The following is a 13,736-nucleotide window of genomic DNA, read 5'->3' on the forward strand; positions in this document are numbered from 1 at the left end:
TAAAGCGCAGACCCCAATTCAGCAACTTGCTCTATATATACAGAGTTTCAAGTGGCATTATGAGTGTCAAAACAATCTTTAGAGATGTCCTGGAAGATAAAAATGCATCTAAAACACTTTCAAGCATTGTTCCTATATCTCACACAAAGAGCTACAAGTGAAATATTTTAAGATTCATCAGCTTTAAAATGTATGTGCAGTATTTTCCCACACACTGAACTTTTGACCTCCTGATATCATAGGAGACAACCTGCAGGCTTGAACCAGTCAACTCATGTTATGCTTGGGCATGATGACCCAGACACAGTGTGGAGTTAGAAACAGACAGGAGGCAGACTTGTGTGTGCAAAGGCTGCCCAGTAGGATACTCACTGTCAAGGAAGTCAGCAGCAATGGGGTCAGTCATCAGCATGTGGGATGATAGCAGCTTATACACCTCCCCGTGTTCCCGCTCCGGGAGGAAATTCAAGATATTTTGGTCCACCATATCTGACTGGTGCAAAAGGAGAAATGAATGATGGTCAGTCTTTTTTTGGGGGAGGGGGTGTGTGATTTGCAAGAGTGTTGATTTTGAAATAACATCACATTACATGAGCAATAAGAGGCTAGTTTCATTTCTGAGGTGTTTTAATGCAGTGTCACCGAGAGAATTCAAGTAACTTGCAGTGTTTTAGCTTTCTCACTTACCGGTAAATGGCCAGTTAGTGAAGACACACTGTCAGATACGTATATGATGTTTCCATCTGTAGTTAATGCTACCAAGAAACCATCTAGGGCCTGTAAGAAGAGGGAAACATGATGTTTAACAGCTTTTATAAATGAACGTTGCACTCTGGTAGTTACAAAATGATGTTGACATGTGTAACTGATGTTTAGTTTTAGGGGGAATGTGTCTTCATTATCTTATCATCAATATAAGTCAGTGTCAGAGCTTTACCTCCAGCATTAGCTGAGTGAATTCCTCATTACTGAGGAATGAAGGCTTCCAGTCCTGTCTCACATCACAGGTTTCATTCTGTGCAGTGATGTCTAAAACAGATAGAGTGCAGAAGAAAAGACAAGAATCAAGACAAGAAGTCAAATGAATGAGAGAGACTAAACACGCCAGAGAGTGTTAGTTACTCTAGACTTTCTTTATTTAATACAATCTGTCAAAAATGTTTAATCTAAAATTGATTGTGTACAAACTATAATTCATTTTCCTACCTTTCTGCTTCTGCAAGAAGTCAATAGTTCTCTGCAATATGGTGGACTTGTCCATCTTGCGCGGATGGCCTTGGCCCTGCAGCATGGTGCATAGCTCCTTAATGAGCACATTGAATTGGTCTCTTCTTTTCTTTTCCGATTTGTTACGGGATGCCCTGAAGATGTCGACACATGAAAACAATTAGAAATCAGTGGAATTATAGGTGAAGGCTCAGCCAGTCCACACATTTCACTTTGATATGTATCTACCCTGTTAGGTCTAAAGGCAGCTCAGTGCTAAAAGTTTGATCAACTTTTTAAGTAAAAGCAAGGCAAACAAATACTCATAACTCAAAAATTACAACCTCTGTGATTAATGCAAATACAGAATACAAATTCAGGCTCAGATGCAGAACTGTATTTTCTACAAACATAGTCATGTGAGCCAAGTGATAAGACACAAAATACACAAGTCCAACCCACAGTGACCTAGAAATCTGAAGAAACTTCCTGAAGACGTAACTAAAATACCATGCTCATTGCTCACAAGTATGGGACACACGTCCAACAACCTGAAAGGACGCTGGTGCGGAGGAGCAATAACACATCTAATCAGAGCAATCATTTGCGTCTTTGGAAGCATTTGGTGGAACTGGAGTAATTTCAATTTGTAGAAATTAGACACGGTTTTCACATATTAAGGTCAGTAATAATTTTTCATATACGTACATGAAAAACATCACCAGATTGCTTTGAAAGCTCTCGCGAAATAAGTTGAATTTCTCAGGCTCCGTATCATTCACAAACACACTTATTAGAGTATTCAGTTAGGCACCAGGCCAAACTAACAAAATGATATAAATTTACACTAAACATTGATTACCTTTTTGCCCTGTCTTTCTCATCTTCGTCCAGTAAATCGTCCACACAGCTGTTGGTGCTAGAAACAGAGGACAGACATGTTAAAAATTGTTTCCGTCAGTGTTATCTTTTTACACATTACTGCTGGTAAATATTTCTTATCTGAAGCCGGTAGAGCACATTGGACTTTAATGTAGCTACGAAAACAGGTTAATTAATGGCAATAGAGATCATCAGTCATAAAGCATTAGGTATGTAAACAGCCACACAGAAATAAGACTTTAACCTTATTATGAACATTAGGAAGTTCTTGTCTGATGAGCTACTTCGAGGAGTAAGGTGCATTAGGGTCATTTTTGTTGTGGAAAGTTTCAGGTTCATGTTGGCATCAGGTGTTGTTGTTTTCAAAATTGAATGTCTGTGAATATTACATGGTAGTATCAGCTATCGCACTAGCTGTACAATGTACTGTACAGTTATTATGTTACTGAGGTTTCATCTTTTCCCTCTGTAAATGTAAAAGGAGCTCATTAGGAAGGTTTTCCTAATCTGAATCAAAGTATGTAAAAACCCTCTAAGGCTCATTTGTGATTTCAGGGTATATGAATAAGAAACTGAAACTGAAATGAAATTTAACAATTAAGTAAAATCACATGATGTATAATGTGAGGATATGGCACCAACAGAAGCGTATTCCTTAACTTTGTGTTACATATATTGATGTGGGCTGCCTGAGGAGTCAGAGCTTACAGCAAGCAAGCAATACATTAAGTAGTATAAATTGTATAAAGCTTATATGAATAGAAGAAGAGGAGTATGAGATACAATACATCATAGAAATTGAGCACAAATGAGCACTTTCTTGTTTCAAATCAATCTGAATATCACCACACAGTGATTCATTAAAGTGCTTGGATTACATCTGTGTGAAAAAGCCCAAACTGGAAGTTAGGCACTGTGCATGTCTCTGGTTTCTTCAGACATTCAGAACAAAATTTACTAATTGACTCCTTGGAATAGCAAATTCTCTTGTGCACTGTTGTGTTATATACAGACTAAGCTGTTGTGTTATATACAGACAACTGAAGCACTTCCAAATTCCTGTAAAAATCGGAGTCATCCGAATCCTTCTTAGAAATAACTTTCTCTAATACATGTGCCTCTTAAAATCATCCAAATTCAAGTAAAACCACATTTGTCATTCTTTTCTCTTTATCTCTTTGGCACAGATTGAAAAATGTCCCCTCAGATCTTTTGACGAGCAGAATTTTAAGGAGAAAAGTGTCTCGTTTTTTACATTTTATCTTCATCGTCACTCAAAAGATGCCCAAGGCACTTTCTGTTTAATAACTGTCCTTAATTGAATTGAGTAATTTTCTAATGATTAACCAAACATTAACCATTTAACCATGGTTGTTGTTGCTCACAATCTATAAAGGAGACTGTTTATAGTTTATATGTTAAAGCCAAAGTATTTAACTACTCGAGAATATGGGACACCTGTTAAAGCCAAGTGAAAGGGGCCTCCAGTGTCTATCAAACAACATGCTGATTGTCACACAAAGTATTCCAGCTCAGGTTTCTTTCAAAATTTCTGTGAATAAATGCAACATCTTTGTTATGACTAATTTTAAAAATTGAAAAGATAAAATTCACAAACTCACTCCCAATCCCGGTGGCTGGACGGACAGGGGCCACCGAAGTCAGAAAGGTTGTCCATACTCACTCCCTTTCCCAACCAGGCCCTTCCTGAAGTCTTATATGTCCCATCCGCGCTGACCTTGTCTGAACACTCTTTTGGAAAATTTTGCCACGGACCAGCTGTCCACCTCCGCCTCCAGTCCACCAAAGAAACACCAAAACCTGTGAACACACACATAACCGATTACAGCATCCTGAAAGTGAAAACTGTGTTACATCAACTCATGTTAAAACAACGTAAAAAGATATTTACGTTGGGGATCGGCTGAAAAGCAAATAGACCAGGACCTCAATCTATGTAGATGTTTTTTTTTCTTCTTTTTTATGTACTTAAAGTGCTTTGCTAAAGAACTGTAATACAATGTAAAGTGCATTAATCATCTTCAGCTTCCACCTGCATACAGTACCTCATCACTAAATAAGTGTTTTTGCACAGGGGGAGCTCCCCTGACCTAGAAAAACGCCTGAAGCAGACATCTCTTTTGATAACCCAGCATAAAAAAAGAGACGGCCACCTCCTCCAAACTAAGAACTCACACACTGGAGCTTTGTTCTGCTGCAATGAAACAAAATAAGAATGTAATACAGTTATTAATGACTTTTCTAAATATAGTCTATGCTTCAAAAAATATGTTTTGCTTTTCTTTATGTGGCTAACAGAACATACTTCATGTTAGTCACCTAAAACGGTCTGAAATACTCCCAATAACAAAGAGCAGTTATATTATTCAGAGTCACCATTATGCTCCAGTGAGAAAACAACACACACACACACACACTTTCCTTAAACCTTGATTAAAATAGTTCATTGGTTTTGTGGCCTGGAAATATTTTTACATTGTTTATAAGTTATATCCAAGTTATAATTACAGTTGCTGGGTAATGAGAATCCTGGCCGTCGTCTTTGTTTGTCTTTATTTCATAGGCAGACTGAGCGATGTACACACAAGTTGCCCCAGGGGAAACTACCAGTTATTGCGTTTTCCATCATCATCAAGTCAAATGAGAGCCATTATCATAAGAGAAATACTTGGTATTGGTAACATGGAAATGTAAGATTGAGTTGGTACATCCCTGAATAATTACCTACTTAAAGTCTCGACCTAATGAAAGAGAGTGAAGGTCTGTGTCCTGCACTTGTCTTGAAAATACTCTGAGCAAGTTCTTTTAATGTCTTTTTGGCAATAAAGAGGCTGTACAATCTGACATAATGAAATGGAGCTATTTCATTTTTGTATCTTGGGTTTTAATATTTCCCATGAGCTGTCGTTTCTCTGTTTCTGTTTGTAGCTATTCAACTACCACCATTTCAGTTATTATTCACTACAGTGACTAAAGTTATGTAAATATAATCATTTCGAGTTCCTTTCTTTGCAGCTCAAGACATTTCTCAAAAGTGAATCATACTAAAAGCCAGTGACAACCAGCTGGTTTTATTAACTCACTGGTTGGCAGCAGTGCCAGGTACATTTGATTTGATTAAACATCAACATCTTGCACTTGTGACATTTTCCCCATGAAACCACTGATTATATCCATGATTCATAGATCTATAAACATTTGCGTCATCACTGAAATTCTCAAATTCATAATCATATCAAGCAATATAATGTCATTTAAAACCGTGTCATGAATGCCCTTTGCAGATTATACAATCAACCAATACAATATATATTATATATTCCAGTTGATAAGCACACCCTGTACCATGTTTTAAGGCTAATTACTCTAAATAGTGTTATATTAGTGTTATGCTCACAGTCCTGACTCCTGTTCTTATAATTCATCCAACAGATGCAGCATCACTGAATTCTGATTTACCCTTTCCTTTATTGCAAACTCTCCTCTCTCTCTCTTTACTGTTTCACTGTAAAAGTCATTGTCCTGGGAGTGGGGTGTCTTTAATGCTATTGTTCCTGTGATGGTACATTTTCTATGCCAAAAACACAATAAATATATTGTCGTGTCCAGGAAGCACAATCAATCATCTAGCGATCTTTTTTTTTTGGTTGCTCTGTAAATGCACATCATCAATGCCATTAAGGAGATAAGTCAGTGCTGCTCAACCAGAATGTCCTCAAATATTATTGTGAGTCACCTGCAGAAGTGATTTAGTTTTGTCGAACACCATCTGCAGTGCACTCAGAAAGAGCTGGACCTCTTCAAATTACACAAAAAAATCCCTCACCAATCTGCACTCGATACCGCAAGCATTTTAAAAAATGCATCAAAAAAAAAAAAAAAGGAAAAACTGAAATATCACACTGACTAACCTATTCTATTCTGTTGCTATAACACTTGCAGCCCAGGTGTCTCTTGTTTCTGTGAGATGTTTCTACACCTTGATTGAAGCACGCCGGCCTGTGGTGATTGCATTCATCACACACCTCAAAGTGAAAACTAAGAGTGACTGCCAGAAATATGGAAAGGGCTACAAACATTTCTGTTGCACTAAAGTTCACAAGACAATAATTTCCTCCATGATACTTAGATAAAAGAAGTTTAGAACAACCAGGAGTCCTATAACACTGTAGGTGGCTGGCTGCTCCGCCAGACTGACCAATCAGGGGATTAGGGCCTTGGTACAGTATGAGAATGGTCAAGAAACTGACGGGCACTCTGGCCGAGCTCCAGGGATTCAACGTGGAGAAACTTTCAGTATAATGCAGGAAGTGTTCCACACAACGACAACAACAACAAAGGAGGCTCAGTTTCACATCCCATTTCCTACTTCAAGTCAGCGATTTTTCAACATTGAACGCAGCCTTTACAAACAAGTGTTTTATATTGACATGCTCCTGTCAGCACCCACAAACACACATACAAAATAAAAAGCGGTAAAAGCTGCAGGAAAAATAACTTTGCAACCACAGCACACAGGAAGCTCAAGGATGTTGAACAACCAAAGACTTACATTTTTCATTGTTACAGAAAATCAGATTTATCGTGCCATCAAAACTGGCCATAATATTTTGTTCATGTTCGAGCTTCGGTTTGATGCTTCATCTGAAATCTAACCTCTGTATTCATACTGCCCTAATGTCAACACTGTTTAGACAGTGTTACAATGTGAGAAATATTGATTTAACAACAAAGCCAGAATTGTTTGTCTGAGGTGCATACTGACAAAAACAGAAAAGCCAAATCCAAGAACATTGCCATTGTAACCGAATTAAAGCACCATTAAAAATGTCTATCTGGAAAATTAATAGGGATTGCTTGATGCAGCTTTGGCTTTAATGCCTTCGCTCCACAGAGCTGTGTAAAATGAACCCTCGCATATCAGCCTGCATTCTTTTAATGTATTGAGGTTAATCCACGCCTTGCAAGGTTAACAGCTAGAAAACACCAGAGTCTAGTTACACTTGTGCCCTCAGGTATTTAAAGCCTTTAACCGGCAACATGAACTCGTGGCAGGAGTCACTACGCTGAAGTTCAAGTTCATGGCCAAACTCCGGTCTGGATGTAAACAAGCTATAAAAGAGACAATTACCGTGACAATAAATTGCTTTCTCATTGCACATCACCTCACAAAGCGGAAGCGCCACAACGGAGTTCGGCTGCTTCTCTGTAAAGAATGTAGGTTTCATTTTAAAGTTTAATGGAGGAAAGACACCTGCTGCTTCAGCTGCACCTAACACCCGGCTCTCTCTCCCCTATAGGATGTAATGCTCTACCTTTGTTACCACTTCGAGACTCTGTAAATGAATTTCCTTGCTATTCTGAGGCAAACAGCAGCTACTGTATCCTATGTTGCTTTCTCAGTCATCATCCAACAAATTGTAAAGCGTACAACCAGTCTTATTTACATTTCAAATGCCAATGTACAGTCACTGGAAACCACTGCTGTTTGATGATGATGATGGCTTTGATGAAAAAAAAAAAAAAAAAGCGTAGCGATGTCATTTGGAGACCAGAGAGCTCGCTTGTTGCTTTAGATATAATCCTCTACTGCAAAAGAAAAAAAAAGGGAAACCTGCTAAGCCCTTGTTCCCTCATCACGTTCGCTGTTTTCCCTTTTTTTTTTCTTTCTAAACACAATGTTGCTGGTCTTTGAACATTAACAGTCACATACATGGTACTGTACGGCTAAATCTTGAAATTAAAATTAAAATAAAATTGGAAAATACTGCAATACTGTCATGTTATCTGTTAGATCCCTTACAGATTATCAGCTACCGTGTGTATCTCTTAGTTAATGATGGATTATACCGCTCATGCAAACAGGTTGTTATTGATAGCATCAGTAACTTCATACTAAGTAGCTTGTAAAGGGCACTGGCACAAGTGATAGGTCGGGTCCTGATGTTGACAGCAGATATTTCCCCGTGGCTCTCAAAGACGAAATACCTGTTTGACATCATTGACTGGGGTGTGGCTGGCCTGGCATGCCTGTAAGCTTTGACACAGATATTGGTGACACACTGAATAGTGACACATATAAATCAAGAAATCATTGTTTCGTGCATTTGATGAGATCCAGTGTTTTTGCCTCATAATGCTTTGAATTGCTGTGGCGTGGATTCTGTTTGCTGGGCTTTTCATCCTACCTTTAATCTACTGGAAGCACAGAGACCAAAAACACTACTTTGTTAATCTATATCATACTGGAAAAGAACTGTGTGATTATAAGACCCATAATTTATTGTAGGCTACAACTCCCAGGTTAGAGCAATGACTTGCACAATTACCTTGCATCTAGACAGACGCAGTTTATGAATAATTCAACAGGTATTTTCCTTTCCTTCCTTTGGGTTTTTACTACTACTTCTTCCTTTGGGTGTTACTATTAGTATATAGATTTGTCAGCCTTGCGGGACTTTCCAATAGAATTTACATTATAGTAGTTATGCCTTTAATATCTTTGAGCACATTAGGCCTTTATGGGAATTAATCCATGGGCACTGCCATGATTGATTTTACCAGAAACTTATATCGACCTAAATGTCAGTCGCTCTGGGTTTTCAAAACCATAAAAAAACCCAAACATAATAAAGTAGTCTGAATAAGAACTCGCAAAAAGAAATATTTATTATCACCGTAGTTGACTGTATAGTAATTTCCATGACGAATTAGAAAAGCTTTGTGAAGTTCATGCTAATGTTTCATCTGCTCCCACACACATAAGAAAATGAATCAAGATAGACTTCTAATGAGAAAAAATGCCATCTACAAGCTTTTCTAAAAGCCAAATCCAGTCTTTTAAAAGTGTTCTGGTATTTCAGCCACAGAGCTCACAGCTCTGACAGATCTCACAGAGTTCAAGCTACTTGCTAATCCAACTCTAGAGTCCAGGGTACTACTGTCTGCTTGTCTTAAAGTTTACATTGCCTGACCACCTGCATCTGGTTCTGAGCCGACGGGTCAAGCTGTCAGGTAAACACTAACAGCGCCTGGCCAATCTTCATTTCAGTCAATCTGGGATATGTTTATCTTTTTTTCTTCTTTTTATCTTATTACTGATATTTCTTGTACTTATTCCATTCATTATATTTGTTTAAATGTGTATCTACACCTTTTTGGACTGTACAATTTAAATCAAAATTGTCGAAATGACCATCATCTCATTAGTTTCATTTCCCCATTTATAAATGGTTATTATAGTTAAATATTAATCTAACCAACATACATCCGCTGGTTGTAAAATACTTGTCCATTCACTACGCACAGATGTGCATACACAAAGTGTAAACATTAACAAAAATTCATCAAGGCTTTTAAAATACATTTCTTTTCTACTAAGAAAAGGTCAGTTCTTCAATTTGAGAAAGAATGAGTCTCTGTTTTATGTTGTGATTTGTGTGGTTAGGAAAGCTCTCTGTCAGTGATAAGGAAACAGGAGGCACTTTGGTTACACACCTACAAATGAAAAACACTGGGACGGCCGATGAGTGCACTCACTGACCCTTTAACTTCCTAGTATGTACATGGTAAATAAGTAATGCCTCCTGCCACACTGCTCTGCAGGGTCAAACAGAGGAAATCTCCCTCTCTCTGAAGAAAACCACATCAGCTGCAAATATGAAGCCCTAAAAAAAATGCCTTGGGAACAAGAAAACAGTGGGTCAGTCTGAGAAATGTGAACTCCTGTAGACTTAAAGGTGCCAGGTTGGGTAACATCAGCCTGACCTAAGCCTACTGACAAATTATTCAAGGAATTCTTTTCCGGTGACATTTAACATTTTGCTATCTGGCGTCTTCAAGGAGCCAGTGACGAAAGTCCCTTCAGTGTTTTGCCATGAATGTCATCAGCAATGGTACAATGGAAAAAAAAATAGGTTATTTCAACCTTGTAACCAGGGCACTTGATGACAGAGAGCTGAAAACATGTAAGCAGCATTCAAGAGCGCTGGGTGTATGGAGCAGCTGATTGACTCATGTATTTGACAGAATATATCTCCAGCCTACACAGCCTGTATGTCAGTCTTGTAGAAAATGATTAACCAGGTCTTGACAGGGGTTAATCATGCGGTCGACCACCTCCACTTTAATTTGAAAAAAGAGGCCACTCGTGAACTTTGATGTTACACATACAGTGTGGAGCGGGTGGCGGCGGCGATAATGCGCTCCTCTTTCAGGATGACGCGAAACTGAAAGCTCAAATTAAATCTCACGTACCTTGAAAAACGGGTCTCCGGCAGAAGCAAAGATCCACACCTAACTTTAATCAACCGAGTCATTTTCCTTTAAACTAACAGCATAGCAGCAGCAGCGGCTGAGCGCAGCAGCCACCACCAGCGTCTGACTGACCCAGAGAGAGGGAGCAGAGCTGCACCGAAAGCGTTAAATTGCATAACAACGCCTAAGTTAATAACGTGCTGTTTATTAATCGCCGGTGAGCTGTCTGCGGCTTTGGCAGTCCCAATTTATCACCAACACACGACCAAATTTCCCATTCGTGGTCTTTGTGGGCTGTGTCCGTCTATTTTCCAGGCACTGTACTCCACATCCTCCGCTGGCAGTGGCTTGTAAACAGGACTGAGTGGCTGAGAACAGAGAAAGTAGGTCAGCTGGTAGCTCAATACTCGGCTAACGACGGCAGCAGCATAAGCAGTCGGCTGTGCTGTGCAACACAACCGAAAGAAACCTTTACTGACCGGGAGGAGGACGACGAGGAGGAGGAGGAGGAGGAGGGGGGACAGATTGTAATCCTTAACACGTGCTTAATGCATAATATAGCACCACACTAAAAAAAAAAAAGGCATTTATAAGAGTGTAATGAAGAACTGCCTATGTGTAATATTGCCACGCAGTTTACACAGGGTGTGAAATTGTGAATGGTACGGTCTGAAATGAAGCCTAATACTACTTAGCCATGGGAGCATGACAAGTAGCTCTTAATCTATGAGGCTATAGGTCCACATTGATCTGGGAAGAACAGTCTGTTAATTTTTTTTATTATTAAGGCAAACCTGACTGTGGTTTTGTATTTGTCTTTAATTGTTGTTATTTATTTATTTTTGTGCTAATAACACAGCAAAAATCTGAACAGAAGCTGTGATCTTCAGTTGTTGAATATGTGACCAGGGACTTCTCGCAGCTTCTAAGCAGAAGGGCTTTTTCACACTAGGCCATTTTGAATCCATGTTATATCTGTGTATTGTCCAGAAACAACTGGGCAAAACTCAATGAAATTATCTGCTGCCAGCTAATTCATTAATAAACTTTTCACACCAAAATTTAAAAAAAAAACAGCAGTTCATCTTTGCCTCACTAAAACAGCCTACACAGGTGGTTATGTGCAGCCGAGAGCTATGTTACTCCTTTTTAAGAGTGGCCCATAACAAAATACATTTGCAAAACATCAGACATTTGGCAATATGTTAAACTGCAAAGTGCAACGAGTAAGAAATGTGATGTGCACAGTAGCCTACACAAGACTTTAATGTGGAGGAGCAGCACATGCGTTCCTATAGGGTAGGAACTGAAAGGACCTTTAACCTGAGTCATGCTAAACAACAATGACAGCTGTTCAAAACTTTTTCTTTTTCATGTACTGGTCAGCTGATACACAAGTTCAGAACTGTTCAGGTATCTGAACTGGAAAAGAAAAAAATGATACCACACCATCTCTGTTACTTTTGGGATTCCTTCCCCCTTTTCACAATGACATGCTGGTGTTTAGGAGGTAAAATGCTCAACATGCTCAGTATTTTGGTTTAGTATCAGCGTGCTAACAATTCAGTAATCAGGACAGAAAGCACGGCCAAGGCTGTCAGGACTGTCTCTCAATTTGTGGACATTTTGCTGATAAATGGGAGGATTGATTATGATGATGCTTAATGGAAAGTTAAGTTACTATAATTTAGCCCCTGGGAAGGATCAACCACACACCACATTTCATTGTTTAAATATTTCGGTCCAGACCAAATTAAGTGATGGATGACAGTGTCCCACCGCTAGCCTGGCTAACAAGCACATGTGGAGAGTGATATACGACACTGGTCCAAAGTCTGATTGAAACCAAAAGTATCACTCAGAAATACTCGGCTAAACCACCGAAATCCATCAGGACACCAGCTGCTCAGCTATTTGTAAACAATCACTAAAGATTTTCCCCCTCTGGCCTGTATTGAAGTAGTTATGTCTAACAGATTTTCAACAAGGAATGTGTAGAGCTACTTTTGTTGCAGATTTCTGATATTTAGGCAAAGCTGTAGTGCAGAGTGTCACATCTTCTACTTCGTTTGCTGCATCTCACAACTTCCATTCCTTTCCATCCTGGATGTTTGGGTTGGTGGGAGACTTTCCCGGATAGAGGGTCTTGTGATAAAGGCCACTTGTCATGTGATTGGGGACAGTACAGACAACAGAGCACATGAGTATCGACTGCTTGACAGGTCAGAAAACCTTTAGTGCATGTTCTCAATTAAAGAGATGATGAGCAATGGACTGCAAAAACACCAACAACCTCTTTGAACATAGCGCAATGTCACATTTGTAAGATGTAATATAATGAAATATTAATTACCATGGCTAGAGCACAATCTGAGCCACACAAAAACCTTCATCTTGTGCTCTAGATTTTCTTATAGCATTTTGTCTGAATGGATGGATTTTATCATTATGGTGGCTTAACAAACAAAAGAAAATCTGTTGCACTCCAGACAGAAAATAGTCGGCGGACATGTGATTTTAAAGTCAAAGCAAACCAAATGGCCGCCTCTGGCTCTGCCCGTCCTCCTGATTCAACCTTTTATGATTAGAATTTCTCCCCAGACGGCCATGAACTTCAGACACACAGCTGAGACAATGCTAGATACGCAGACCACTTGTCTCGATGGCCGACTTCACGTAATGAGTCACAGTTTGCCACGGCCAATTCAGACTGCAGCTGTTGCAAGAGGTCCAGACTTTGATGACTGATGATATGGTACCACACCAGTATGATATAATTTTATCCAGCTTCTGAGACATGGTGTCACACAGTCGCACAGTTGGTCTCTCTTGGCCTTCCAGTGACTTATACCTCATAAACTAAATGACCACATCTTCTCAATGGAATATTAAATCTGTTGTACTGATGAGATAATAACATTTAACTGTTGTGACTGTGTGCTTATAGCGTGAAAGTGATGCTCAGTTCTCTGCTGAGCTTCCAACCAAGCAGCCAAAATATGCTGTTTAAAAGTAAAATGACCATTTACTATCACTATTTAATGAGACTATTTAATATGTTGGAGTTTAAGAATTAGGGCTGCAACAAACGATTATTTCCCTTATTGATTAATCTGTTGATTATCTAAACGATTAATCGATTAGTTGTTTGGTCAATAAAATGTAAAAAAAATGTTGAAAAATGTCAATCAGTGTTTCCCAAACCACAAGTACACGTCCTCAGATCTCTTGTTTTGTCCACAAACTAAAGAGATACTCAGTTTATTGTCATAAAGGAACAAAGAAACTAGAAATATTCACATTTAAGAAGCTGAAATCAGACAAAAACTACTCAAACCAATTATTCGATTATCAAAATAGTTTAGATTAAT

At 38.9% G+C, this 13,736-nt stretch overlaps 1 protein-coding gene across 9 annotated transcripts in view; it reads right to left on the reverse strand.

Moving 5' to 3' along the window:
* The window catches only part of npas2 (neuronal PAS domain protein 2), a 35,780-nt gene that overhangs the window by 9,849 nt on the left and 12,195 nt on the right, over nt 1-13,736 (reverse strand). For 8 of the 9 annotated variants that reach the window (XM_085797652.1, XM_085797647.1, XM_085797649.1 and 5 more), the window contains exons 1-7: nt 10,366-10,792; nt 3,711-3,909; nt 2,069-2,125; nt 1,207-1,361; nt 938-1,029; nt 688-777; nt 373-493 (exon numbers count right to left, since the gene is read on the reverse strand). In XM_085797652.1, the coding sequence (XP_085653778.1) occupies nt 373-493; nt 688-777; nt 938-1,029; nt 1,207-1,361; nt 2,069-2,125; nt 3,711-3,766 (571 nt within the window). In that variant the 5' untranslated portion in view covers nt 3,767-3,909; nt 10,366-10,792. Of the gene's footprint in view, nt 1-372; nt 494-687; nt 778-937; nt 1,030-1,206; nt 1,362-2,068; nt 2,126-3,710; nt 3,910-10,365; nt 10,793-13,736 lie in introns of those variants that run through there. The other variant, XM_085797644.1, reaches the window with a different exon arrangement.

This window comes from Trachurus japonicus, chromosome 14 (genome assembly GCF_045865225.1).
Source record: "Trachurus japonicus isolate A0001 chromosome 14, Traja_1.0".
Lineage (NCBI taxonomy): Eukaryota > Metazoa > Chordata > Actinopteri > Carangiformes > Carangidae > Trachurus > Trachurus japonicus.